The 27134-nt window shown below is 52.0% G+C and overlaps 2 protein-coding genes across 2 annotated transcripts; both read left to right on the top strand.

Moving 5' to 3' along the window:
• The first annotated feature begins 1465 nt into the window (after nt 1–1465).
• LOC134565542 (uncharacterized) lies at nt 1466–12710 on the top strand. Its single transcript, XM_063425157.1, has 3 exons — nt 1466–1631; nt 3417–3859; nt 11929–12710. Exons 1-3 carry the CDS (start codon nt 1466–1468, stop codon nt 12241–12243), a joined length of 924 nt encoding a protein of 307 aa, XP_063281227.1. The 3' UTR covers nt 12244–12710.
• Nucleotides 12711–15563: 2853 nt separating this feature from the next.
• On the top strand, nt 15564–21558 carry ANKRD33 (ankyrin repeat domain 33). The gene is made up of 4 exons (XM_063425187.1): nt 15564–15884; nt 16949–17078; nt 17711–17851; nt 20768–21558. Exons 1-4 carry the CDS (start codon nt 15564–15566, stop codon nt 21556–21558), a joined length of 1383 nt encoding a protein of 460 aa, XP_063281257.1.
• The last annotated feature ends 5576 nt before the right edge of the window (nt 21559–27134 follow it).

Here is a 27134-nt window from a genome sequence, read left to right as displayed (position 1 = left end):
AGCACACGGGGCTGGGGCTGTGTGGGTCGGAGTTTGGGATGGGACTCCAGGGTGGGGATGTGTGAGGGGGGCACTGGGCTGGGACCTGAACTGGGGACACTGGGATGGGACACTGGGCTGGGAAACCAGGATGGAAACGCTTGGATGGGACGCTGAATTGGGATGTGCGAATTTTGGGGTGTGGGCTCTGGGCTGAGGTCAGGGGGATATTGGGGTGGGACAGTGCAGGATCCTGGGATGGACTGGGTTGGGAGGACCCAAAAACCCACCTGGAACCACCCCTGCCATGGGCGGGGACACCTCCCACTGTCCCAGGCTGCTCCAAGCCCTGTCCAGCCTGGCCTTGGGCACTGCCAGGGATGGAGCAGCCCCAGCTGCTCTGGGAAATCCATTCCAGGGCCTCCCCACCCTCACAGGGAGGAATTCCTGCCCAGTCTCCCACCCAGCCCTGCCCTCTGGCACTGGAAGCCATTCCCTGTGTCCTGTCCCTCCATCCCTTGTCCCCAGCCCCTCTCCAGCTCTCCTGGAGCCCCTTTAGGCCCTGGAAGGGGCTCCAGGGTCTCCCTGCAGGGAGCTGAGCCCCCCCAGCTCTCCCAGCCTGGCCCCAGAGGGGCTCCAGCCCTGGAGCAGCTCCGTGGCCTCCTCTGGGCTCTCTCCAGCAGCTCCACGTCCTCCCTGTGCTGTGCCCAGGGCTGGAGCAGCTCTGCAGGTGGGGTCTCACCTGAGCGGGGCAGAGGGGCAGAGCCCCCCTCCCCTCTCCCCCGCTGGGGCTCAGCCCAGGCTCGGGGGTCTCTGGGTCCTGCCCAGCTCTGCCCCCCGGCACCCCCGGGTCCCTCTCCGGGGCTGCTCTCTGCTCATCCCCCGGGGGACACCCCAGCCCAGGGGCAGCGCCTGCCCTCGGCCTTGTCACACCTCAGGAGATCCCACAGGAGCTGCTCCCGCCTGTGCAGGTGCCCCGGGGTGGCCCTGCCCTCCAGGGGTGTCACTGACCCTCAGCTCGGTGTCCCCTGCCAGGTCCCCCCGGTCCCTCTGCCCGTGCCACGGGTGATGTTGGTGACCCCCGGGGGCACCGCTGCTCCCCGGTGTCCACTCCGACCCTCGGGACGTGGCCCTGCAGCCAATCCCGCACCCACCAAACACCCACCAAACACCCAGCCCCGAATCCACCTCCCCCGGTGGGATCCTGGGGAACGGTGCCGAAGGTTCCGGGAAATCCAAACAAACGAAATCCGCGTCCCTTCCCCTGCCGGGGTCACTCCCTGGGCAGGACCGGGGTCCCCAAATCCCCTCCCTGCCCCTGCTGAGCCTCAGCAGAGCCCCCCCGGCAGAGCCCCCCCGGCAGAGCCCCCCCGGGACCCTCCGTGCCCCCACCCCAAACACGGGGACAGCGCTTCCCTCTCCAGGCAGCGGGAACGCCCCGGGGCCGGATGGGATGGGGGGACGCTATAGGGGGGATATAGGGGGTATGGGGGGTATAGGGGATGTGGGGGCTATAGGGGATGTGGGTGTTTCTATAGGGGATGTGGGTGTTTCTATAGGGGATATGGGTGTTTCTATAGGGGATATGGCTGTTTCTATAGGGGATATGGGTGTTTCTATAGGGGATGTGGGTGTTTCTATAGGGGATATGGGTGTTTCTATAGGGGATACGGATGTTTCTATAGGGGATATGGGGGCTATAGGGGATATGGGTGTTTCTATAGGGGATATGGGTGTTTCTATAGGGGATACGGATGTTTCTATAGGGGATATGGGGGCTATAGGGGATATGGGTGTTTCTATAGGGGATATGGGTGTTTCTATAGGGGATATGGGTGTTTCTATAGGGGATATGGGTGTGACAGGACAAGGTGACCCAGGTGTGACAGGACAAGGTGACCCAGGTGAGGCAGGACAAGGTGACCCAGGTGTGACAGGACAAGGTGACCCAGGTGAGGCAGGACAAGGCTGCCCAGGTGTGACAGGACAAGGTGACCCAGGTGTGACAGGACAAGGCTGCCCAGGTGTGACAGGACAAGGCTGCCCAGGTGAGGCAGGACAAGGTGACCCAGGTGTGACAGGACAAGGTGACCCAGGTGTGACAGGACGAGGCTGCCCAGGTGTGACAGGACGAGGCTGCCCAGGTGAGGCAGGACAAGGTGACCCAGGTGAGGCAGGACAAGGTGACCCAGGTGAGGCAGGACGAGGCTGCCCAGGTGAGGCAGGACGAGGCTGCCCAGGTGTGACAGGACAAGGTGACCCAGGTGTGACAGGACGAGGCTGTCCAGGTGTGACAGGACAAGGTGACCCAGGTGAGGCAGGACAAGGTGACCCAGGTGTGACAGGACAAAGTGACCCAGGTGTGACAGGACAAGGTGACCCAGGTGTGACAGGACGAGGCTGCCCAGGTGTGACAGGACAAAGTGACCCAGGTGTGACAGGACAAGGTGACCCAGGTGTGACAGGACGAGGCTGCCCAGGTGAGGCAGGACAAGGTGACCCAGGTGTGACAGGACAAGGTGACCCAGGTGTGACAGGACAAGGTGACCACGCAGAGCCGTCGTGTGCCCAGGCCACGCAGGTGAGGAGCAGCACAGCCCAGGTGCATCGGGCTGCCGGGGTCCAGGGGTGACAGGTACATCCGGGCTGGGCACGAGGGACAGCCAGTGCCAGCCTGGCGTGCCCGTGGTGCCTCAGGTCACGGGGGAGGAGATGCACCACGGTTCCTGTCCGTGGGGATTTGTGTGTTTTGGTTTTCTGAAGGTTTTAATTCAATCCTCGCGTTTCTGGGCACTGCTGGGCCTGTATGGATTTGGCCCAGGGGGATTCATTCTCCAACATCTCCTCCCTCTCTTTGAGCCCTGAGGAATCCCTTAATTGCTGTATTAATCACTTGTTGAACGCATTGGAGCAAGCAAGGCATCATTATCAGCACAGTTATTACGATGACCAATGTGTATAAATTATATATATAATTATGTATATATATATATAATATATTATATATATACTCTTAACATATTCCTAAAACTCTTAAGAGTTAAATTCTTAATATATTCTTAAAACTCTTTCACCCCTGATGTTAAATTCTATTTATTTAACAGACTATCCATCCAAATCCCATCACCAATCCTAATTTTTGACACACCCTCCTTAAATTTTGGTATTCTCTTATGAACAGATTCTGGGTGACCAGATAAATTCACACAACACATCCCTTCAAAATCTTCACGCCCATGTGCTAATTAGAGAAATCACACAAATGCAGACTGAATTAAAGATTACACCAATTAATCTGATTTCTGTCCACTTGGTGTCGGAGGCAGCAGCAGCTCTCTCAGGTGACACTTTGGCCAGCTGCGGTTTTTCCTGATGTTTTTTAAGTTTGTAACCGGACTCAGAGTAAAATAAAATAAAAAAACCCCAAAAACCTCATTTTTTCCTCAGCGCCAAGGGGTTCCTGTGTCCCAATGAAGAGGCTGTGCCTGGAAGGGGAGGATCAGCTCAATCTTTCTGTCCGCACCGAAGGTTTGAGAGCGGGGATGGTTTTTATTCCACTCGTGCGCGCTCCTTGGGGGATCCAGAGCCGGGCGAGGCGTGTTCGCCTCCTCTGCAAATCCACAGCGGCACCGTGTGGTTGTTTTTGGTGTTTTTGCTTGTTGGAGTCCAGGATATTCCTCTGGCTGCCCTGGAGGGTTTGGAGACCGGACAGGGGGTCTGGGGTCTGTCCAGGGGGGTCTGGGATCTGTCCAGGGGGGTCTGGGGTCTGTCCAGGGGGCTCAGTCAGACCCACACAGATCCCAGGAGGACACTGCCTCTGATCCCTGTCCATGGCAGTGAACACTCACATGCAGGAAGAATCACAAACCCTAAGAATTTAAAATAAGTAGTGGATGGTTTATTATAGAATATAAATATAGAAATTAGGATTCTTAGCATATGGGGCTGAAGAGACAGGATGGAGGAATTGGGGAGTGGCCCCTGTGCTCCTTGTTCTTGCTCTCGTCCCCCATTTTCTGCTGAGTTGGGTTTTAGAGATTGGTTTAGAGTAGAAATGACCTGTTAGCATAGGTAGTAGGCATTGGTACAATTTTGTAAATAAAAAGTTCATTTTGGATGGTGGTTGGGTCAGGGGTACATAAGGTGTGGGGCTCTCTGACCCACCCAGTCCTGCTCTGCTGGGGATGTCCTGCAGAGCTGGACAAGAACTGATAAATAATTAAGAATAAACAGCCTTGATAACACGAACTGCTGGACTCAATTTGTCATCTCTGGCTCTGGTGTGAAACACTCAGGGCAAAGAGAAGACTGAAAACCTGATTTATTATTATTATTACCTCTGGGAACAGCAACCCAGGGGAAACTCCCAGGGAACAGCAACCTTGGGGGAACCCTGAGCACCCTGGGGAACACCAACCCCAAGGAGAATCTCAGGGAATCAACAACCCTGAGATTTGCTCTCTCTGAACTCGGCTCCCTCATTTCCAGCTGGAAACCGCAGAGGATTCAGGGGTTGCTGCGTTCCACTCTCGCTTTGAAGGGCACCAACAGCGAGGAGATTTCCCTTGGCATTCGTGGCACTTTCCTTCTTTCAGTCCTGCACGGCTCCTGAACCCAAAGGAGCCCAAAGGGCAAATGTTGGTCACTGTGAAAAATGCACATTCTATGGCTCTACGCAGATATTTACCTAGCATATCACATATACAGAAATATTTATAGAAATATATATCTATAAATATATATATATATATCTGTATATCTATATACCTATATATCTATATATCTATATATCTATATATATAGCTATATCTAGCTATATCTATCTATCTATCTATATAAATATATATATAGAAAAGTTATACTCTATTAACATTTGAATAATCTAGTGAATGTAGTTTTGTAATTAACATTAAGCTTTAGTAATTAAAATTGAAGCTATGTGTGTGTGATATTCTTTTTAACTCAAGAAAGAGAGCAAAAAACCAAGAATTCTTCGCACAGAGATAACGATTGCAGAAACTTTAAATATTCTAGTGAAGAAGAATTTATGGCCTTTTTATCAACAAAAAAGGGAAACTTTTGAGGACCCACAGACTTACAGGTGTCTGGAAATTAATAGAAAGTCTTTGTGACATGAAACAGCTGAAATTAAATGTTTCAAATAAAATATGCATAGTCATGAGGACGATCCTCAAAAGAGAGGGATTTTCCCAATTTTTTGCCTTCTCCTGACTCGCCTCTGTCTGGGACAGGGAGGGCCACAGCCCGGGCTGCCTCTCTTTGTTTATTGTCTCATAAATTGTCCTACTCTAAATTGTTTAACTTTTATTATTGTATTTATATTAGGATTTTTTATAACCATTTTTTTTTTGTTTTTATTAAATTTCCAAAAATCCCCAAAGTGAGCGATTGGGGTTTATTCCAGTCACCAAAGGTGCCCGTGGCAGCTGCTGCCGCCTCCAGATGTGCCCGGTTGCTGTGAAAAGCTCCAGCCCCGAGTCCTGCCCGTCCCTGCTCAGCCTCAGGAGCCGTCCCCGCCTTTCCCTCCTGCAGGGCTCAGCTTCAAACCTGAGCGTGGCCAGCGATTGCTCCCGTCCCGAAGGTCCCAGGGTCTCGGGGTTATAATTCCCTGAGATTCTCTTGGGGGTTCTGTTCTTTAAGGTAATGAGGTTTTTTCCTAGGGTTGCTGTTCCCCGGGAGTTTCCTCAGGGTTGCTGTTCCCAGAGGTAATAATAATAATAAATCAGGTTTTCAGTCTTCTCTTCGCCCTGGGTGTTTCACACTGAAGCCAGAGATGACAAATTGAGTCCAGCAGTTCGTGTTATCAAGGCTGTTTATTCTTAATTATTTATCAGTTCTTGTCCAGCTCTGCAGGGCGTCCCCAGCAGAGCAGGACTGGGTGGGTCAGAGAGCCCCACACCTTATGTACCCCTGACCCAACCACCATCCAAAATGAACTTTTTATTTACAAAATTGTACCAATGCCTACTACCTATGCTAACATGTCAGTTCTACTCTAAACCAATCTCTAAAACCCAACTCAGCACAAGATGGGGGACGAGAGCAAGAACAAGGAGCACAGGGGCCACTCCCCAATTCCTCTGTCTTGTCTCTTCAGCCCCATATGCTAAGAATCCTAATTTCTATATTTATATTCTATAATAAACCATCCACTACTTATTTTAAATTCTTAGGATTTGTGATTCTTCCTGCATGTGAGTGTTCACTGCCATGGCAGGGATCAGAGGCAGTGCCCTCCTGGGACCTGTGTGGGTCTGACTGAGCCCCCTGGACAGACCCCAGACCCCCTGTCCGGTCTCCAAACCTCCTGTCCGGTCTCCAAACCCCCTGTCCGGTCTCCAAACCCTCCTGTCCAGTCTCCAGACCCTCCTGTCCGCTCTCCAAACCCTCCAGAGCAGCCGGAGCGATGTCCTGGACTCCAACACAAGGGCAGGAAGGAGGCGCCGCTCTCCTCTCTCCGCTCTCCCCCCGCAGCTCGGGAAGGCTCCGTGCGCTCAGCCCCGGGCACGCTCAGCCCCCTCCAGGCTCCCGGACAAAGCCAAGAACGCTCCTCAGGTGATCCCACAAAAAAAGGGGTCCTGGAGAACGCGGCCGTGCTGGGATTCCCTTTCCTTTCGCAGCCCAGAAACAGCGACACGATCCATCTTCCTTCCCGTCCATTCATCCCCCGGGATCCACAGAGGAGCCCCTGCCCCCGCCAGGAAAGCGCCGGGATTTACCTGGGCACGCTCAGGTAAATCGCGATCATCGCGACAACCACACGGTGCCGCTGCGGGTTTGCAGAGGAGGCGAACACGCCTCGCCCGCCTCTGGATCCCCCAAGGAGCGCGCACGAGTGGAATAAAAACCATCCCCGCTCTCAAAGCGGACAGAAAGATTGAGCTGATCCTCCCCTTCCAGGTACAGCCTCTTCATTGGGACACAGGAACCCCTTGGCGCTGAGGAAAAAATGAGGTTTTTGGGGTTTTTTTATTTTATTTTACTCTGAGTCCGGTTACAAACTTAAAAAACATCAGGAAAAACCGCAGCTGGCCAAAGTGTCAGCTGAGAGAGCTGCTGCTGCCCCCAAGCTGGAGCACGCGTGTAGGACACGAAATAAATCGCATTGAGCGATTTATTCTAAACACAATTTCTTTATATCCCATTTACAGAGACTGACAGGATTGGTGGGCAAAGTTAACGCGTCTCAAACCACGTTGGTTAAACCAGAGGGCCATCAAGAAATCCCTCCTCTAAAATAGAATGAATGAGAAGATGGAGTTAAGAAAAAATCTTTTCTTGTTTACAGCGCATCGCCTGGGAAAGGAATTTCACAAACTGAAAAACATCACAGCCATGGAATCAGGGCTACACAAGGGACAGGGCAAGGAAAGGCCAGGGATGGTTTGGAATGGGAAGGAAATGCAGAGTTGGGAGGGGAAAGGCAAAGCTGGGCTGGGGAGGGGTAGGAGAGGCAGTGCAAGGTATCTGCATTGCCTGTTATCAGCATCAGATGTATTCTGTTATCATCTGTTATCTATTATTATCTATTATTATCTATTATTATCTATATATATTATACCTCTCTATATAAAATATAGATATTCTTTCTATCTATCTATCCATCTTATATATATTATCTATATATCTATATATAATATATATTTTATTTTTATATATAATATCTATTATTCTATTATCATCATCAGATGTATTCTATTATCATCTATTATCTATTATTGTCTATATATATTACACCCCTCTGTATAAAATATAGATATTCTTTCTATCTTATATCTATCTATATAATATATATATAATATTATATATATATTTAAAATATCTATTATTCTATTATCATCATCAGATGTATTCTAATATCATCTATTATCTATTATTATCTATATATATTATACCTCTATATAAAATATAGATATTCTTTCTATCTATCTTATATCTATCTATATAATATATAAAAATATATTATATATTATATATTATATATTATATATTATATATTATATATTATATATTATATATTATATATTATATATTATATATTATATATTATATATTATATATACATACATAAATATATTAAAATATCTATTATTCTATTATCATCATCAGATGCATTCTATCATCATCTGCTAAACCCAGCTGGTTCTTTATCCCTTCCAGGACCCATCCTCCCTCCAGGGGATCTCTGCTGTCCAGGGGCCATCGAGGCTCCCTGCAGGACTGATCCAATTCCATCACCCATGGGAGATGCTGCACCCAGGGGAGGAGCCCGGAATTCCCACCTGGATAAACCCTGGATAAACCCTGGGATTCAGAGCCCAGCACAGCCTGTGTGCTCTGCATTCCCACCTGGATAAACCCTGGGATTTGTAACACCAGCACAGCCTGTGTGCTCTGCATTCCCACCTGGATAAACCTTGGGATTCAGAGCCCAGCACATCCTGTGTGCTCTGCATTCCCACCTGGATAAACCCTGGATAAACCCTGGGATTCAGAGCCCAGCACAGCCTGTGTGCTCTGCATTCCCACCTGGATAAACCCTGGATAAACCCTGGGATTCAGAGCCCAGCACAGCCTGTGTGCACTGCATTCCCACCTGGATAAACCCTGGGATTCAGAGCCCAGCACAGCCTGTGTGCTCTGCATTCCCACCTGGATAAACCCTGGGATTCAGAGCCCAGCACAGCCTGTGTGCACTGCATTCCCAGAGGAACACCAGACCCATCTCACACCACTGGACCCTTCTACAGAATCCTCTCTGCTCCAACAGAGCCACTTCTGTCACTCCAGGAGGATTTAACTGCTCCCAACATCCTGAACAGGGTGTCAGGTTCTGTTCTGACTCCGTCAGTGTTTCCAGGATTTTTTTTGTTTGCTTGTTTTTTTTGTACTACCACATTTATATTTTTAGTATTTCCACTGAAGAACTGTTATTCCTATTCCCATATATTTCTCTGAAAGTCCCCTTAATTTCAAAATTATAATAATTTGGAGGGAGGGGGTTTACATTCTCCATTCCAAGGGAAGCTCCAGCTTTTCCTGACAGACACCTGGTTTTCCAAACCAAGGCCCACGGGCAGCAGCTGGAATTTGTGGAGAGAGGGGGGCTTGGATTTTCCCGGCATGGCTGTCCCAGGTGGAGGCAGTTAAAAAAGAGGGGGAAAAATGTGGAAGAAACATTTTTTCTGTGTCCAAAAGCATTAGTTACCACAGCAACAGTGGCCAAGAAGGAATTATGAGATTCTCCAACACGCTGAGAGGAATAAAAGAGGTTTTCTGCCTCAGGCTTGGGGAACCTGCCCCAGACAACTCTCTTGGCATCTGGGCAAGAACAAAAGAGAGGCTCTGTGTGACTTTTTGTCTTTTCAAGGGACCCCCAAAATCTCCACCCTCTGCAAACCAGAGTAAAAACTCCAGTTCTGCTTCCAACCCCACGGTCCTGTGACACAAACTGTGTGGATTGAGATAGGAGAAATATGGAATACACAGAATTTTTGAGGCACCCAGGACGGGAGGCCGAAGCAGGGGATGTGTGAGAAAGGCAGTTCAAGGTGAGGGAGGGGAAGGAGGGCAAGGAAAATCGAGATTGGGCTTGAAAGGTGAGGAGAGGGAGAGGTAGGAAGGCAAGGAGAGTCCCAGGAGGAGCAGGCAAGGCAAGGAAAGGCCGTGGCAAAGGCAGAGCCAGGCTTTCCTTCCTGTGGAAAACATCCATCATTTCCAGCCAGGCCAAAAGTGGGATTCTGTCGGAGTCCAGGACATCCCTCTGGCCACCCTGGAGGGTTTGGAGACCGGACAGGGGGTCTGGGGTCTGTCCAAGGGGCTCAGGCAGCCTCACACAGAGCCCAGGAGGGCACTGCCTCTGATCCCTGCCATGGCAGTGAATGCCCACAGTGTGTGAAGAATCACAAGCTGAGAGAATTCAAAATAAGCAGAAGTTAGTTAATCACAGAGTGCAAATGTAGAATTTAGGATTTTTAGTGTATGGGCTTGAAGAGGCAGGATGGAGGAATTGGGGAGTGGTCCCGTCCTCCTTGTTCTTGTTCTCATCTCCCATTTTCTGCTGAGTTGGATCTCAAGGATTGGTTTAGAGTAGAAATGACAGGTTAACACAGGCAGTGAGTATTGGTAAGATTCTGTAAATAAAAAGTTCCTTGTGGACGTGGTTGGGTCAGGGAATGGTACAAAGGGTCCGGGACCCTCTGACCCGCCCAGTCCTGCCGCGTGTCCTGCTCTGCTGGGGACGCCCTGCAGAGCTGGGACAGAACTGAGAGATGATGAAAGAATGAACAACCCTGGAAACACGGACTGGGGACTCAGTTTGTCTGCTCTGGCTCTGGCGTGGGACCTTTTGGGCAAGAGAAGCTCAAAAACCCTGCACACCTCAGGGAACAGCAACCCCGAGGAGAATCTCAACCCTGAGAGGATTCCACCTCCTAAAACAATGAATGTCCAAGGGTTGCTCCCAGACAAGAGTCCAGCAGCTCTGGGTGGCCTTGACCTCCCAGGGGCCACCTCCCACCTTCCCCAGAGGCAGCAGAGCTGGGATTTCCCTTCCTGTGGGAACGAGCTGGGATTTGCAGCTCGTGGAGGAGAGCGGGATTCTGCCTCCTGAAATGCTGAATGTTTGCTGCAGGATGGAATCTGCCAGGACCACCGGGTCTGGCTGGCCTTGGGCTCCTGGGAGCCACCTCTCATCTGCCCCCGAGGCACTGCCAGACTTTCCCTCCTGTGGAATAAAACCCTTCCTTATGCCTGAGTATCTGTAGCAGCAAGAGGGATTCCCCATCCTAAACTGCAAATATTCGAGGATTTCTCCCAGAAAAAAGCTGCCAAAGGATCTGCCTGGCTGTGGCCTCCTGGGGGTCACTTCTCAGCTGCCCCTGAGACTTTCCTTCTCCTGGGTGCTGGACTTTCCTTCCTGTGGAAAAAGGAAACCTTGCCAGGCTGAGTCCCAGCAGTCGAATGTGGAAATACATTCCTGGAATTGCAAAATGCGAGGATTGCTCCCAAAAAAAGCTGCCAGGACCAAAAGGTGTGGCTGGCCTGAGACTCCCAGGGGCCTCCTCTGAGCTCTTCCCACAGCACTGGGGCAGCAGATTTTAGCTCCTGTGGAAAAGACCCATCCATCGTGGAAAGGAAAATGGGGAAATGAGGAAAATGGGAATGTGAGGAAAATGGGATTCCACCTCCTAAAACTGTGAACATCCGAGGATTGCTCTCAGATGGAAGCTGCCAGAGCCCATCCTGGCTTGCCCTGGCCTCATCTTGTCTGCCCACCAGACACTGGGGTGCTCTGCTTTCCTTCCTCTGAAAAAAAAAGTGATTATTTTCAGCCCAGTAGCCCCAGTCAAAAGCTGAATTTTGACTCCACAAACTGCCATTATCTAAGGATTGCTCCCAGATGAAAAATGCCAGAGCCCAACCGTGCTCGCCCTGGCCTCATCTTGTCTGCCAATGAGACACTGGGCACTGTGCTTTCCTTACTCTGAAAAAAAACCCCAAAAAACCAATTATTTTCAGTCCAGTAGCCCCAGTCAAAAGCTGAATTTTGACTCCGCAAACTGGGATCATCTGAGGATTGCTCCCAGATGAAAAATGCCAGGACTGATGGGTCTAAGTGGCCTTGGCCTCCCAGGGGTGCCTCTCCTCTGCCCCCAAGGCACTGAGGCTTTGGGATTTTCTTCTTGTGGAAAAGAGGAATGTGGAATCCTGGCTCCTAAAATTGTGAATATCCCAGGATTATTCCCAGGTGAAAAATGCCAGGACCAGCAGCTCTGCCTGGCCTTGGCCTCCTGGTGATCAGGGTTGGGGTTAGTTCATGATTTAGGGTTCAGTGTTTGGTCAGGTTTATGATTCGGGATTGGGTTTGCTTTTGATTCGAGCTTTTGTTTCAGCTTTAGTGTTATTATTGATTTGGGTTTGGATTAGGATTCAGGTTTAGGGATTTTGTTAGGATTATCCTCAGCATTGTCTGTAGGGTTATATTTTGGGTTAGACTTAGGGGTTTTTTTAAGTAAGTGGGGGGTTTTTTGTTTGTTTGTTTTTTGTTTTTTGTTTTTTGTTTTGTTTTGTTTTCTTTGTTTGTTTTTGTTTTTGTTTTTGTTTTTGGTTTTGGTTTTGGTTTTTTTTGTTTTTGTTTTTGGTTTTGGTTTGTTTGTTTGTTTTTGTTTTGTTTTGTTTTCTTTGTTTGTTTTCTTTGTTTTTGTTTTTGTTTTTGTTTTTGTTTTTGTTTGGTTTTTTTAAACTTTAGAGTTACGTTTTGGGGTTAGATTTCTGCTTAAAGGCTACTGTTGGGTTAAGATTAGAGTTTTAGGGTTTGGGGATTAGCGTTAGGGGATTAGGGTCCTGTTTGTCCTGGCAGATTTTATCTTGGAACAATCCTCGGATATATCGAGTTTTGGAGCTGACATTTAAATTTCAGCCATGAGCTCCTGTAGGAGAATTACTGATCTTTTCCATACGATGAAAACAGGTATCCCCAGAGTTTCAGGTGCAGATCAGGGGCTGCCTCTTGTGTGTAACAACCAGCAAGACCCTGGCACAACCCTGGCACCCACCTGGGCACCCCTTCCATCCCCCCTGTCTTTACATAACAGTCTCAGAGCCTCCTGATTTTTCCAGGAGGCAGATTAGGGCACATGGCTCCCAGGATGACTCCTTAAGCCCTAAATCTGCTCCCTGTCCTTCCCCGAGGTGAGGCAGAGCAGGAGGTGTCACACCAGCGTGACCCCGCGGTGACCACGCCACGTCTGGGATCTGGACACTCAGCACCGGGATCCTCACCCTCAGCACCAGGATCTTTATTTTCAGAACCAGAATCTTTCTTTTCAGAGCCAGAATCTTTATTTTCAGAGCCAGGATCTTTATTTTCAGAACCAGAATCTTTATTTTCAGAGCCAGAATCTTTATTCTCAGAGCCAGAATCTTTATTTTCAGCACCAGAATCTTTATTTTCAGAGCTAGGATCTTTATTTTCAGAGCCAGAATCTTTATTTTCAGAACCAGAATCTTTATTTTCAGAGCCAGAATCTTTATTTTCAGAACCAGAATCTTTCTTTTCAGAGCCAGAATCTTTATTTTCAGAGCCAGGATCTTTATTTTCAGAACCAGAATCTTTATTTTCAGAGCCAGAATCTTTATTTTCAGAGCCAGGATCTTTATTTTCAGAACCAGAATCTTTATTTTCAGAACCAGAATCTTTATTTTCAGAGCCAGAATCTTTATTTTCAGCACCAGAATCTTTATTTTCAGCACCAGAATCTTTATTTTCAGTGCCAGAATCTTTATTTTCAGAGCCAGAATCTTTATTTTCAGAACCAGAATTTTTATTTTCAGCACCAGAATTTTTATTTTCAGAGCCAGGATCTTTATTTTCAGAACCACAATCTTTCTTTTCAGAACCAGAATCTTTATTTTCAGTGCCAGGATCTTTATTTTCAGAACCAGAATTTTTATTTTCAGAGCCAAGATCTTTATTTTCAGTGCCAGGATCTTTATTTTCAGAACCAGAATTTTTATTTTCAGAACCACAATCTTTATTTTCAGCACCAGAACCTTTATTTTCAGCGCCAGAATCTTTATTTTCAGAGCCAGAATCTTTATTTTCAAAACCAGAATCTTTATTTTCAGAACCAGAATCTTTATTTTCAGTGCCAGGATCTTTATTTTCAGAGCCAGGATCTTTATTTTCAGTGCCAGGATCTTTATTTTCAGAGCCAGAATCTTTATTTTCAGCGCCAGAATCTTTATTTTCAGCGCCAGAATCTTTATTTTCAGAACCAGAATCTTTCTTTTCAGAGCCAGGATCTTTATTTTCAGAGCCAGAATCTTTATTTTCAGAACCAGAATTTTTATTTTCAGAGCCAGGATCTTTATTTTCAGAACCCGAATCTTTATTTTCAGTGCCAGGATTCCCAGCTTGCGCTTCCCAGCCCAGGGGAAACAGCTGGGATCCTTCATCTCATCCATATTTTCGTGCTCAAGGATGCAGCAAAGCGCCCTTTGGGACTCTGCTGAAAACGTCCTCCCACGATTTGCCTCGACACCAAATTCCTGCCTTTTTGGCAAGAAATGAGCTGATCCAGGGATGAGAAATTCCCTTTTGCAGATCTCACAGTCCAGACGGCCCCTGAACTTCAGGAGACACATAAAGAACTCACCAACCACAAACAAACAACAGCAAAAAAACCTTTAAATTGTGTAATTTGGGAAGGAATTTTTGCAGCTCCTGGGCTAAGGCTGCCCTTAGAGCTTTGGAATTCATTCCCGGTGGAGCAGGAGGTGAGGAAGGAAGGAGGAGGAGGGAACATCACAGAGTTTATGAAAGGCACGTGTCCAGTTCAGGTGTCCCAGCCCCTGAGCGGAGCAGCAGCTCCCCAGAATGATCTGCTCAGGCAGCTCACCTGGCTAAGAAAGTCAGGTGGAAGGAGTTCCTGGGCTTTCAGCTGAGCCTGTGGGACTGCTCAGGCACTCACACCAAAGTGAGACAGGTATAAAAATACAGCCCAGGGCTCCCAGCAGCTCCCCGGCTAAAGACACTAAATCCTGTCCTGATCCTGCTCAGCGTGGATGCAGCCATTTAAAGCAACAGTTTAATTTAAGATCTCTTGGGTAGCTGAGCCCGAGTCAACGTGCAGGTTGTCACAGCTTTGGTGCCAAAAGGACACCTCAGCCACCGAGCACAAACCTCTTTTCCCCTGCAGAGGGTACGGAGGGACGTCCCACAGTGGCTGGGTGAGTTTTCCATCCCTGGGATGCTGCCCAGCTGAAGAGGCACCCACGGGGAAGATCTGAGCAGCCCCAGGGAAGATCAAGGTGAGAGGATCACCCTCCATCCCCAGAGCCTGATTGGGAATATCCAAGGGGTGGGAAAGTTTTGTGGAATTTTGAAGGTTTTCCCCCTTTCACGGCACCCATCTGTTGATTGTTGGCTTCTGCTTAGAAGCAAAGGGGATTAATCCCTGCTGCCAGGCTCAGGCAGGGTGTGCCTGCCCACAGCTCCTGCTCCGGGGCTGTCCTGTGTCCTGGGGGAGCCAGGAGCTGCTCCTGGCTGGGAAAACTCTTTGCATCCATTGGGAAGAGCCCTGGATGAACGGGGAGGGCTCCTGGGAAGGGCTCAGACCCCATTGAGGGGTGAACGTGTCCTTCCTCCTGTGCTTCACACAGCAGCCCAGCTGCTCTGTCCCCTGATCCCTCCATCCCTGGAGCCATTCCCAATCCCACCAGCCCCCCGGATCCCCCCCCAGGCTGTGGGACACTCACCCACCTCTCAAACTCCCCAGGTGTCCCCCCTGTCCACCCCACCGTGCCACGGGGGGCTGCTCCCCTTTTGGGGTGTCCCAGCTCCCAGAGACCCCCGTGTGAGTCTGCAGGGCCGGGGGATGGGGCAGGGATGGAACCCGGGCTGGGATCAGGGACTCTGGAGCCCGCAGGGTTCCCACGCCCCCTCTGTGTCTGCACAGGGGGAGTGACACCCCCGGTGTCCCCTCGTCCACCCGGGAGAGGCTCCTGGCCCCAGGCAGGGCGCGGGGCCAAGCCGGGCTGGCTCCCCCCGCCCGGGCCGGATGACAGATGCCTGCAGTGGAGCAGAACGTGCTGCAGCTCCCACTTCCAGCCTGGATGCCTCCGACCCGGAGCTGCACTATGAGGAGGAGGAGGAGGAGGAGGAGGATGTGTCATCGGGACCCTCAGAGCCCTCGGACACCAGCAGCATCTTCTCTGATGACTCTGTGTACCCGTGCTATGAGGTGTCCCCAGAGGCCGGCGGTGCCGGGTTCCTCAGTCTCTACCAGTGCTGTGCCAGGAACGATGCCAAGCTGGTGTGGGAGAGGCTGGAGCGTGGGGTGAGCCGCAGCGAGGCCACGGAGCTGGACATCAACGGGAGGGTGAGTGCCCGGGGCGGGTGGGGCGTGCACCCTGCAGGGCAGAAAGAGGATTTTCCAGGAACAGGCAAATCCTGAAGGCTGGTGGTGGCTGAAGCAGGTGGGGCAGGAGGGAGAGGCCTGGGTGGGATCGTCTCAGGGTTGTTGATTCCCTGAGATTCTCCTTGGGGTTGCTGTTCCCCATGGTACTAAGGGTTCCCCCAAGGTTGCTGTTCCCTGGGAGTTTCCTCTGGGTTGCTGTTCCCAGAGGTAATCAGGTTTTCAGGCTTCTCTTTGCCCTGGGTGTTTCACACCAGAGGTAGAGACGACAAGCTGAGTCCCCAGTGCACATTTCCAAGGTTGTTTATTCTTCATTATCTCAGTTCTGTCTCAGCTCTGCAGGGCGTCCCCAGCAGAGCAGGACTGGGTGGGTCAGAGAGCCCCACACCTTATGTACCCCTGACCCAACCACCATCCAAAATGAACTTTTTATTTACAAAATTGTACCAATGCCTACTACCTATGCTAACAGGTCATTTCTACTCTAAACCAATCTCTAAAACCCAACTCAGCAGAAAATGGGGGACAAGAACAAGAACAAGGAGCACAGGGACCACTCCCCAATTCCTCCATCTTGTCTCTTCAGCCCCATATACTGAGAATCCTAAATTCTACATTTACATTCTATGATAAACTAAATACTGCTTATTTTGAATTCTCTCAGCTTGTGATTCTTCACACACTGTGGGCATTCACTGCCATGGCAGGGATCAGAGGCAGTGCCCTCCTGGGCTCTGTGTGAGGCTGCCTGAGCCCCTTGGACAGACCCCAGACCCCCTGTCCGGTCTCCAAACCCTCCAGAGTTGCCAGAGGAATGTTCTAGACTCCAACAGGATGGGTCTGCTGGGATTGATGCAATCCCTGGAGCAGAACCTTGTCTGCCCTCCCACCCTGCGCCTGCCTGGTTTGGGTGGGGGGATGATTTGGAAGGTCCGTGGTGCAGAGCTGGTGCTGAGCTGGTGCAGAGCTGGTGCTGAGCTGGTGCAGAGCTGGTGCTGAGCTGGTTTTGAGTGCTGTTCTCCCTCCAGAACGGGCTGATGGTCGCCTGCTCCAAGGGCTTCGTGGACATTGTGCCGCTGCTGCAGAAGTGTCCCTACATCAACGTCAACCAGCAGGACAACGATGGCAACACGGCCCTCATGATGGCTGCCCAGGCAGGTCAGCACTGGGGCTGACCCTCAGGAAGGGATCTGACCCTCTGTCAAAAACACCCTGAGTTCTTTTCCCCCAAAAAACCCAAAAATGGCCTGCAGTGAAAGCCGTGCTCCCAAGGGATGTGGGACATCCATTCATGGGTCACCTCAGCACTGCAGTAAAACTGGTGTGAAAATGGAGATTCCTGCAGCGGTGCTCTCTCAAACGTGCGGTGTCGAGTGGCAGAGCTGGGCTGGAGCTGCTCCAGGAAAGCTCCAGGAAAGCTCCGGGAGCCACAGGGATTTAATTCTAACCCTCACCCAAGAGGTTCTGAGCTCTGTGTAGGGCCCAAACCTCCAGTCTGCCTCCCTCCCCCTGATTCATCAGGAGGGGAAAGAGAAGAGTCCCAAAGTAGGGACCACCCTTGATTCCCATTGCTCGAATTCATGATTTTTTGAGGGGTTTTTTGCATTTTTGGGCTCTTCCCTGTGTTCTCCACCAAAGCAGCGAGTTCATCCGTGGCCAAACCAAACCAGACCCAAACCCTTTGAATCCCGATTTCCCTCATTCCTCACACAATTCAGCCACCAAATCTTCGATCCGACCATCCCTGTTAACTGTGGGAACTCTAACGCAGCTTCTCTCTGGCTGTTAAGGACACATCACCATCGTCAACTACCTCCTCAACTACTACCCCGCCCTGGAGGTGGACCGGCGCGACCCGCGGGGGCTGACGGCGCTGATGAAGGCGGCGGTGCAGGGGAGGCAGGACTGCGTCACCGCGCTGCTGCTGGCGGGTGAGGAGCCCCCCAACACTCCCCGGGGTTTCTGGGGGGTGATAAAATCTTACATGAGGCCAGATGGAAGCTGCCAGAACACACACCTGGCTTGCCTTGGCTTCGTCTTGTCTGCCCATGAGACACTGGGGTGCTGTGCTCTCCTTCCTCTGAAAAAAATTTGATTATTTTCAGGCCAGTAGTCCCAGTTAAAAGCTGAATTTTGACTCCACAAACTGGGATTATCTGAGGATTGCTCCCAGATGAAAAATGCCAGAACCCACACCTGGCTTGCCCTGGCTTCATCTTGTCTGCCCATGAGACACTGGGGTGCTGTGCTTTCCTTCCTCTGAAAAAAAAGTGAATATTTTTAGCCAAGTAGCTCCAGTCAAAAGCTGAATTTTGACTCTGCAAACTGGGATCATCTGAGGATTGCTCCCAGATGAAAAATGCCAGGACCGATGGGTCTAACTGGCCTTGGCCTCCCAGGGGCCACCTCAGCTCTCCCCGCAGCACTGGGGCAGCAGACTTCAGTTCCTGTGGAAAAGACCCATCCACTGCAGACAGGAAAATGGGGATGTGAGGAAAATGGGGATGTGAGGAAAATGGGATTCCACCTCCTAAAACTGTGAACATCCGAGGATTGCTCTCAGATGGAAGCTGCCAGAGCCCAACCTGGCTTGCCCTGGCCTCATCCTGACTGCCCATGAGACACTGGGGTGCTGTGCTTTCCTTCCTCTGAAAAAAAATTATTATTTTCAGCCCAGTAGCCCCAGTCAAAAGCTGAATTTTGACTCCGCAAACTGGGATTATCTAAGGATTGCTCCCAGATGAAAAATGCCAGAGCCCAACCTGGCTTGCCTTGGCCTTATCTTGTCTGTCCACGAGACACTGGGGTGCTGTGCTTTCCTTCCTCTGAAAAAAAAAGTGATTATTTTTAGCCCAGTAGCCCCAGTCAAAAGCTGAATTTTGACTCCACAAACTGGGATTATCTGAGGATTGCTCCCAGATGGAAGATGCCAGGACCAATGGGTCTAACTGGGCTGTTTTGGGTCTGTCTCTTAGGCAAGACGTGTGTCTGTCCAGGAAAGCTGGAGCTCCCCTTGGAATGGAGAGTGTAAACCCCGTTCCTCCAAATTATCGTAGTTCTGAAATTAGGGGCTTTCAAGCTAAAATGTGAAAATAGGGATAACAGTTCTTGACTAGGAATGTTAAAAATAGAAATGCAGTAGTACAAAAAACCAAACAAAAGTCCTAGAAAAGCCTGATGGGGTCAGAGATTACCTGACACCCTGTTCAGGGTGTTGAGAGCAGCCCAGATAAATCCTCCTGGATGTGGTTCTGATGGAGTAGAGATGATCCTGTAGTGGCGGTGAGATGAGTCCAGTCTTCCTCTGAGAATCCAATGGAAAAGAGGATCCTTGGTGTTCCCACAGCTCCGTTTTTATCTGGGTAGGAACTTTTGGTTCCTCCTCACTGGGTGGAGCATCTCCCAATGGGATGATGGAATGTGTGATGTCATTAGAGAGCCTTAATGACCCATGAACAGAAGATTTCCCCGAGGGTGGGCAGTGATGACAGAGATAACAAACCCTGCCTCACCTGGTTTAACAGCTGGGCTCTTATCAGAAGGCATCCACCCCCCTCCCCTGGAGTTACAAGAGATAAAGGATAAAAAAACCCTCCCCCCAACTGGTTTCAAGAGATGAAATAGAATACACTTTTTTTTTTGGTTATATAACCCAAGACGGAGCCCTACCAAGATGTGTCAATCTCTGAGGGTGTCCAGCACTTCTCAGAATTGGATTAATTATAATTGTGAGATGGCCCTTGGGGGTGTCTTGTAAACCAAAAGGTTTTAAAGAATGATAAAATAACAAGTGATACAAAAGCAAAAGTACAAAGCTGTGCTCAGATACAGGAAACCCCCCTTACACCTGGCTAAGAAATCCCAAAAAGCCCTGAGCCCCTCTGTGCTCCTTAAGTGCTTCATGTTTTAGGAGGGATTTTGGCTTCCTGCCCAGCAGAAACAGCCACAGGCTCTGAGAAACATCCCAAACACCCAATAAGTGCCCCTGTGGTGGCACTGAGCAGTAAGAAGGGCACAGAACTTTCTAGATTGGCTTCCCTGTATGTTCAGAGATAAACTGAAACCTTTTTCTTGTGTAGAATCGTTTGCTTGGGTGTTGGAAGTGCAATACAGCAGGGTGGCCCTGCTGCTCAGGGTGGGGTGGAGGGCTGGTGGTGCCCTGGAGTGGCCACCCAGAGCAGAGGCTGGGCAATGTTAAAAGAATAAAGTGGGTGTTTATTAAAGGCCTTCAATAGATACATCTTGGGCAGTCAGAAGCCTTCCAGGGGCTACACACAAGATGGACACGAGTTTTTCAGACAGAAATAAGTTTGGTTCATTTATATATCAAGGGTTAATCCTCCAATACAGCTTCAGGTAATGAAGTCATATTCCCCCATTTCGCTTCCCCCAAATTCACTTTTTTTTATACTTTCAGGAGCTGAGGCTGCAAGGGTGTCCCTGAATTTCAGGCCTAGAGGAATTGTTTTGTCTGACCAAAATGCAAAGACAGCAGCCAACATTCTATTGGAGTTTAGAGTAATGCACTAATGCAGTGCAGGATCTGAAAAATATAAATACTAAAATCCTGAGGCATGATGTCCAGTCCTTACCCAGGATGGCCTCAAAGAAAGCAGCCATTACTCTATTGCAGTTTAGAGTTCTGCACTAATACAGTGCAGGATTTGAAAAATATAAATATTAAAATCCTGAGGCACGATGTCCAGTCCTTACCAGGATGCAGATGATGTCAAAGACAGCAGCCATTACTCTATTGCAGTTTAGAGTTATGCACTAACGCAGTGCAGAATCTGAAAAACATAAATGCTAAATTCCTAAGGCTTTATGACACTCTCTGCTGTCTCCAGGAGCCGACCTGCAGGCAGTGGATGCCGTGAAGGGGAAGACAGCCCGGGAATGGGCGAATTTCACCGGGCGCTTCGAGACCACCGTGCGCATCCGGACCCTGCTGCGCCGCCCGCGCGCCGAGCAGTTCGGAGCCCAGTACCAGCCCGAGTGGCCGGCCCTGGCCGAGCTGGTGGCCAAAGCCCTGAGCCCCAAATCCAGGAGCCAGAGGCTGTCGGAGAAGATCCGATCCATTTTCACCTTCAACATCCCCCGCAACCCCGAGGAGGACGGCGTGATGGACCACATGGTGAGGATGACCACGTCCCTCGCCAGCCCGTTCGTGGCCACCGCTTGCCAAACCGTGTGCCCCGACAGCCCGCCCGAGGTGGGAAAACGCCGGCTGTCGGTGCCGGAGATCCTCGGGCAGCACGTGCCGGACCCGGACGAGGAGTCAGGAGCCTCCTCTCGCCCCAGCACCGGGGGATCGTCCTGCAATGGCCAGGCCGTGTCCGAGGTGCGGCTGCTGCCGCCGCGGCCGCCGCGCCGCCGCCTGCTCGGCTTCCTGCCGCTGTGGCTGCGGCGCGGCAACAGCATCTTCCCCGGGGAGCCCGTGCCGAAAATCAAAGTGAGCAAAACCTCGGGCTCGTCCGCCGGTGAGAGGAAGCCACGAGTGAAGGACAAGCACCTCCTGCAGCCGCCGCAGTGGAGGTACAAGGCGCTGAAGGAGGAGAAGAAAGCGGCCGAGGAGGCCAAGAAGGGGGAGAAGGAGAAGGAGAAGGAGAAGAAGAAGAAAAAGAAAAAGAAAGGCTAGGGCAGGACGTGTCGGGGTGGGGACGAGGTTTTTGCCGTCCCCTTGGGTCCGTTGGGTTTTCTGGCACGGGGGTGGTTTTGTTGCCGGTGGATGGGAATGTCCAAGGGAGGAGGACGATGTGGGTGTGCACAGGAGGATGATGTGGGTGTGCACAGGAGGAGGATGTGGGTGTGCACAGGAGGAGGATGTGGGTGTGCACAGGAGGGTGATGTGGGTGTGCACAGGAGGAGGATGTGGGTGTGCACAGGAGGACGATGTGGGTGTGCACAGGAGGACGATGTGGGTGTGCACAGGAGGGTGATGTGGGTGTGCACAGGAGGGTGATGTGGGTGTGCACAGGAGGATGGTGTGGGTGTGCACAGGAGGGTGATGCGGGTGTGCACAGGAGGAGGATGTGGGTGTGCACAGGAGGACGATGTGGGTGTGCACAGGAGGATGATGTGGGTGTGCACAGGAGGAGGATGTGGGTGTGCACAGGAGGATGGTGTGGGTGTGCACAGGAGGGTGATGCGGGTGTGCACAGGAGGAGGATGTGGGTGTGCACAGGAGGGTGATGTGGGTGTGCACAGGAGGAGGATGTGGGTGTGCACAGGAGGACGATGTGGGTGTGCACAGGAGGATGATGTGGGTGTGCACAGGAGGGCGATGTGGGTGTGCACAGGAGGGCGATGTGGGTGTGCACAGGAGGACGATGTGGGTGTGCACAGGAGGAGGATGTGGGTGTGCACAGGAGGACGATGTGGGTGTGCACAGGAGGACGATGTGGGTGTGCACAGGAGGACGATGCGGGTGTGCACAGGAGGAGGATGTGGGTGTGCACAGAAGGAGGATGTGGGTGTGCACAGGAGGATGATGTGGGTGTGCACAGGAGGACGATGTGGGTGTGCACAGGAGGATGATGTGGGTGTGCACAGGAGGATGATGTGGGTGTGCACAGGAGGAGGATGTGGGTGTGCACAGGAGGAGGATGTGGGTGTGCACAGGAGGACGATGTGGGTGTGCACAGGAGGACGATGTGGGTGTGCACAGGAGGACGATGCGGGTGTGCACAGGAGGATGTGGGTGTGCACAGGAGGATGATGTGGGTGTGCACAGGAGGATGATGTGGGTGTGCACAGGAGGGTGATGTGGGTGTGCACAGGAGGATGATGTGGGTGTGCACAGGAGGAGGATGTGGGTGTGCACAGGAGGACGATGCGGGTGTGCACAGGAGGAGGATGTGGGTGTGCACAGGAGGATGATGTGGGTGTGCACAGGAGGACGATGTGGGTGTGCACAGGAGGAGGATGTGGGTGTGCACAGGAGGGTGATGTGGGTGTGCACAGGAGGACGATGTGGGTGTGCACAGGAGGATGATGTGGGTGTGCACAGGAGGACGATGTGGGTGTGCACAGGAGGATGATGTGGGTGTGCACAGGAGGAGGATGTGGGTGTGCACAGGAGGACGATGTGGGTGTGCACAGGAGGAGGATGTGGGTGTGCACAGGAGGACGATGTGGGTGTGCACAGGAGGACGATGTGGGTGTGCACAGGAGGGTGATGTGGGTGTGCACAGGAGGGTGATGTGGGTGTGCACAGGAGGAGGATGTGGGTGTGCACAGGAGGAGGATGTGGGTGTGCACAGGAGGGTGATGTGGGTGTGCACAGGAGGATGATGTGGGTGTGCACAGGAGGAGGATGTGGGTGTGCACAGGAGGATGATGTGGGTGTGCACAGGAGGGTGATGTGGGTGTGCACAGGAGGATGATGTGGGTGTGCACAGGAGGACGATGTGGGTGTGCACAGGAGGAGGATGTGGGTGTGCACAGGAGGACGATGTGGGTGTGCACAGGAGGATGATGGGTGTGCACAGGAGGACGATGCGGGTGTGCACAGGAGGAGGATGTGGGTGTGCACAGGATGATGTGGGTGTGCACAGGAGGACGATGCGGGTGTGCACAGGAGGAGGATGTGGGTGTGCACAGGAGGGTGATGTGGGTGTGCACAGGAGGATGATGTGGGTGTGCACAGGAGGGTGATGTGGGTGTGCACAGGAGGACGATGTGGGTGTGCACAGGAGGGTGATGTGGGTGTGCACAGGAGGGTGATGTGGGTGTGCACAGGAGGAGGATGTGGGTGTGCACAGGAGGACGATGTGGGTGTGCACAGGAGGAGGATGTGGGTGTGCACAGGAGGACGATGTGGGTGTGCACAGGAGGACGATGTGGGTGTGCACAGGAGGATGATGTGGGTGTGCACAGGAGGATGATGCGGGTGTGCACAGGAGGAGGATGTGGGTGTGCACAGGAGGGTGATGTGGGTGTGCACAGGAGGGTGATGTGGGTGTGCACAGAAGGAGGATGTGGGTGTGCACAGGAGGATGATGTGGGTGTGCACAGGAGGAGGATGTGGGTGTGCACAGGAGGATGATGTGGGTGTGCACAGGAGGAGGATGTGGGTGTGCACAGGAGGATGATGTGGGTGTGCACAGGAGGACGATGTGGGTGTGCACAGGAGGATGATGTGGGTGTGCACAGGAGGATGATGTGGGTGTGCACAGGAGGACGATGTGGGTGTGCACAGGAGGATGTGGGTGTGCACAGGAGGGTGATGTGGGTGTGCACAGGAGGAGGATGTGGGTGTGCACAGGAGGACGATGCGGGTGTGCACAGGAGGATGATGTGGGTGTGCACAGGAGGACGATGTGGGTGTGCACAGGAGGACGATGTGGGTGTGCACAGGAGGGTGATGTGGGTGTGCACAGGAGGACGATGTGGGTGTGCACAGGAGGATGAGGTGGGTGTGCACAGGATGATGTGGGTGTGCACAGGAGGACGATGTGGGTGTGCACAGGATGATGTGGGTGTGCACAGGAGGACGATGTGGGTGTGCACAGGAGGACGATGTGGGTGTGCACAGGAGGGTGATGTGGGTGTGCACAGGAGGAGGATGTGGGTGTGCACAGGAGGGTGATGTGGCTGTGCACAGGAGGACGATGTGGGTGTGCACAGGAGGACGATGAGGGTGTGCACAGGAGGAGGATGTGGGTGTGCACAGGAGGATGATGCAGGTGTGCACAGGAGGACGATGTGGGTGTGCACAGGAGGACGATGTGGGTGTGCACAGGAGGATGAGGTGGGTGTGCACAGGAGGAGGATGTGGGTGTGCACACCCAGCTGAAACACCCCCGAGGGTTCACAGGCCCCTGTCTGGCCTCTTGTCCTCTCCACCCCAAGGGTGGCCACCCTAGGGTGGTACATGTCGTGCTGGGCACCGATGTCCTGAGACTCTGGACCAAGCTCCAGGAATGCCAGGGAGCAGGGCTGTGGCACAAACCCTTCCTATGTTTTTTCCTCTTTCTTTTTTTTTCCCCTCTTTGATCTTCCCGAGCTCCCGATTCCACAGCGTGCGCTGGAATGTGGCTGAGCAAATTAAAATGGAAGTGGTTGCCATGTTAACAGGATTGATTCCACAAATAAAGCTCAGGGCTGCTGTGGGGCTGGCAGGACTGCTCCCCCTTTGCTGCTGGTGTCCCCTGGCTCCCCTGTCACATCCTCAGTGACATTCCCCATTCCTGGCTGTTCCTGTGAGCGGGATGGACACACCAAGGCTCAGCACAGGGAAGCAGCTCCGTGCTGTGGAAGGAGCACCAGCTACTAGCACAGGCTGGAAACCTCTCAGAGTTGCTTTTCCCTGAGATTCTCCTCTGGGTTGCTGTTCCCAGAGGTAATCAGGTTTTCAGTCTTCTCTTTGCACCAAGTGTTTCACACCAGAGGTAGAGACGACAAGCTGAGTCCCCAGTGCACATTTCCAAGGTTGTTTATTCTTCATTATCTCAGTTCTTTCTCAGCTCTGCAGGGCATCCCCAGCAGAGCAGGACTGGGTGGATCAGAGAGCCCCACACCTTATGTACCCCTGACCCAACCACCATCCAAAATGAACTTTTTATTTACAAAATTGTACCAATGCCTACTACCTATGCTAACAGGTCATTTCTACTCTAAACCAATCTCTAAAACCCAACTCAGCAGAAAATGGGGGACGAGAACAAGAACAAGGAGCACAGGGGCCACTCCCCAATTCCTCCATCTTGCCTCTTCAACCCCATATACTGAGAATCCTAAATTCTACATTTACATTCTATGATAAACTAAAAACTGCTTATTTTGAATTCTCCCAGCTTGTGATTCTTCACACACTGTGGGCATTCACTGCCATGGCAGGGATCAGAGGCAGTGCCCTCCTGGGCTCTGTGTGAGGCTGCCTGAGCCCCTTGGACAGACCCCAGACCCCCTGTCCGGTCTCCAAACCCTCCAGGGTGGCCAGAGGGATGTTCTAGACTCCAACAGAAACCAAGCTTGGGATACTCGAGGGCTCCATCCCCAGCTGCCCCCAGAGCTCCAACGCTGCCAGGGCTGCAGCAGGGTGCTGGAGTTCCCGTATTTCCGATCCCCTTAAACCCAGCTCCACCCCAGGGTGTAGGGACGTGAGCTGGGGCGCTGCTCCCGCAGCACGGGCAGAGTTTGACTCCAGGAGGGCGATGGGCAGTGTCACAAAAAGTTACCCCTGTCATTAATAATCCCTGGCCAGATGTGCAGCCCCCTCCCTGCAGCACCCCCTTTTAGGGGGACAGGAGTCCACGCTCCCCACTTTGAGGCTGCAGCTCTGCCCTTTGTGGGGCACTGGGAGTTGTGGGCAGGCAGGGAAGGATTCCCGTGGGGAAGGAGCCGCAGCCTCCCCGTCTGTTCCCCTGCATCCCTTGGCACGTGGCTGCCCTCCTTGGCCAGCTCCCTGCTCGCAGATGAGCCGGGGGCGGGTGGCACACGGAGCAGCCGTGGCATCGGCCGTGCCAGCCTGGCTCCTGCCACGCCGGGGGAAGGGAGGGACGGGCCCCCACTGACCCCTCATCCCCCCCTGCCACCGCGGGATGGCTCAGTGAGACCCCAAGGGACGGCTGGGAGCACCTGGAGAGGGTCTGGCTGTGTTCCCCTTCCCTTCTGCAGGATGAAATCACAGCAATGAGCACCGGGTGATGAAAGAAAATCTCACTTTGGCCTCAAGGCCTCAAGGGAAGCTGTACCAAGGCTGGCAGGGTGCTGCTGGGTGGTGCCCAGCCCCGCTGATTCACCCTGTGTACCCCAGACAAGGGCTGGAAGCGGGGCAGGAGCCTGGGGAGGGTTTGATTTGCCCATCTCACACCTCCACAGTCAGTCCCACTCTGGAGGAATCCACTTTCCCACGGCGGCAGTGCCAGAGCTGCAGCTGAGCCCAGAGCTCCCACCCATCCCTGCCCTTCCAGTCGCCCAGGATTGGGGATTTAGGAACTTTTAGAAGTTTTTAAGCAGCGTTTATCCCCTCAGTGGTGCTCATGATTTAAAAAGGGGTTGTGGGCTGTTTGAAAGGTGGCATTGCAGGGATCAAACCAGCCAGCAGCAGCCCTTGCTGCTCCCCTGCCCAGAATAACTCCCACCCGCAGCCGTACAAGCAGGATGCCCCGTGTCTGCTCCCATGGAAGCGATGCAAGAACCATCCAGGAATAACCCGGGAGGGGCCAGTCCGGCGGGATCACTGCGCCCCGCCCGCCGGAGCAGAGATGG

Source organism: Prinia subflava, unplaced genomic scaffold (assembly GCF_021018805.1).
Source record: "Prinia subflava isolate CZ2003 ecotype Zambia unplaced genomic scaffold, Cam_Psub_1.2 scaffold_53_NEW, whole genome shotgun sequence".
NCBI classification, from domain to species: domain Eukaryota; kingdom Metazoa; phylum Chordata; class Aves; order Passeriformes; family Cisticolidae; genus Prinia; species Prinia subflava.
This window is presented reverse-complemented; position numbering and strand designations above follow the sequence as displayed.

Coding starts and splice junctions, on each gene's coding strand:
- LOC134565542 (XM_063425157.1), top strand. CDS start 1,466: ATGGGGGGTATAGGGGATGTGGGGGCTATAGGGGATGTGGGTGTTTCT. Junction 1,632..3,416: donor TGTTTCTATAGGGGATATGG/GTGTTTCTATAG, acceptor AAAAACCTCATT/TTTTCCTCAGCGCCAAGGGG. Junction 3,860..11,928: donor TCACAAACCCTAAGAATTTA/AAATAAGTAGTG, acceptor GGTTTGGATTAG/GATTCAGGTTTAGGGATTTT.
- ANKRD33 (XM_063425187.1), top strand. CDS start 15,564: ATGACAGATGCCTGCAGTGGAGCAGAACGTGCTGCAGCTCCCACTTCC. Junction 15,885..16,948: donor AGCTGGACATCAACGGGAGG/GTGAGTGCCCGG, acceptor TTCTCCCTCCAG/AACGGGCTGATGGTCGCCTG. Junction 17,852..20,767: donor CACCGCGCTGCTGCTGGCGG/GTGAGGAGCCCC, acceptor TGCTGTCTCCAG/GAGCCGACCTGCAGGCAGTG.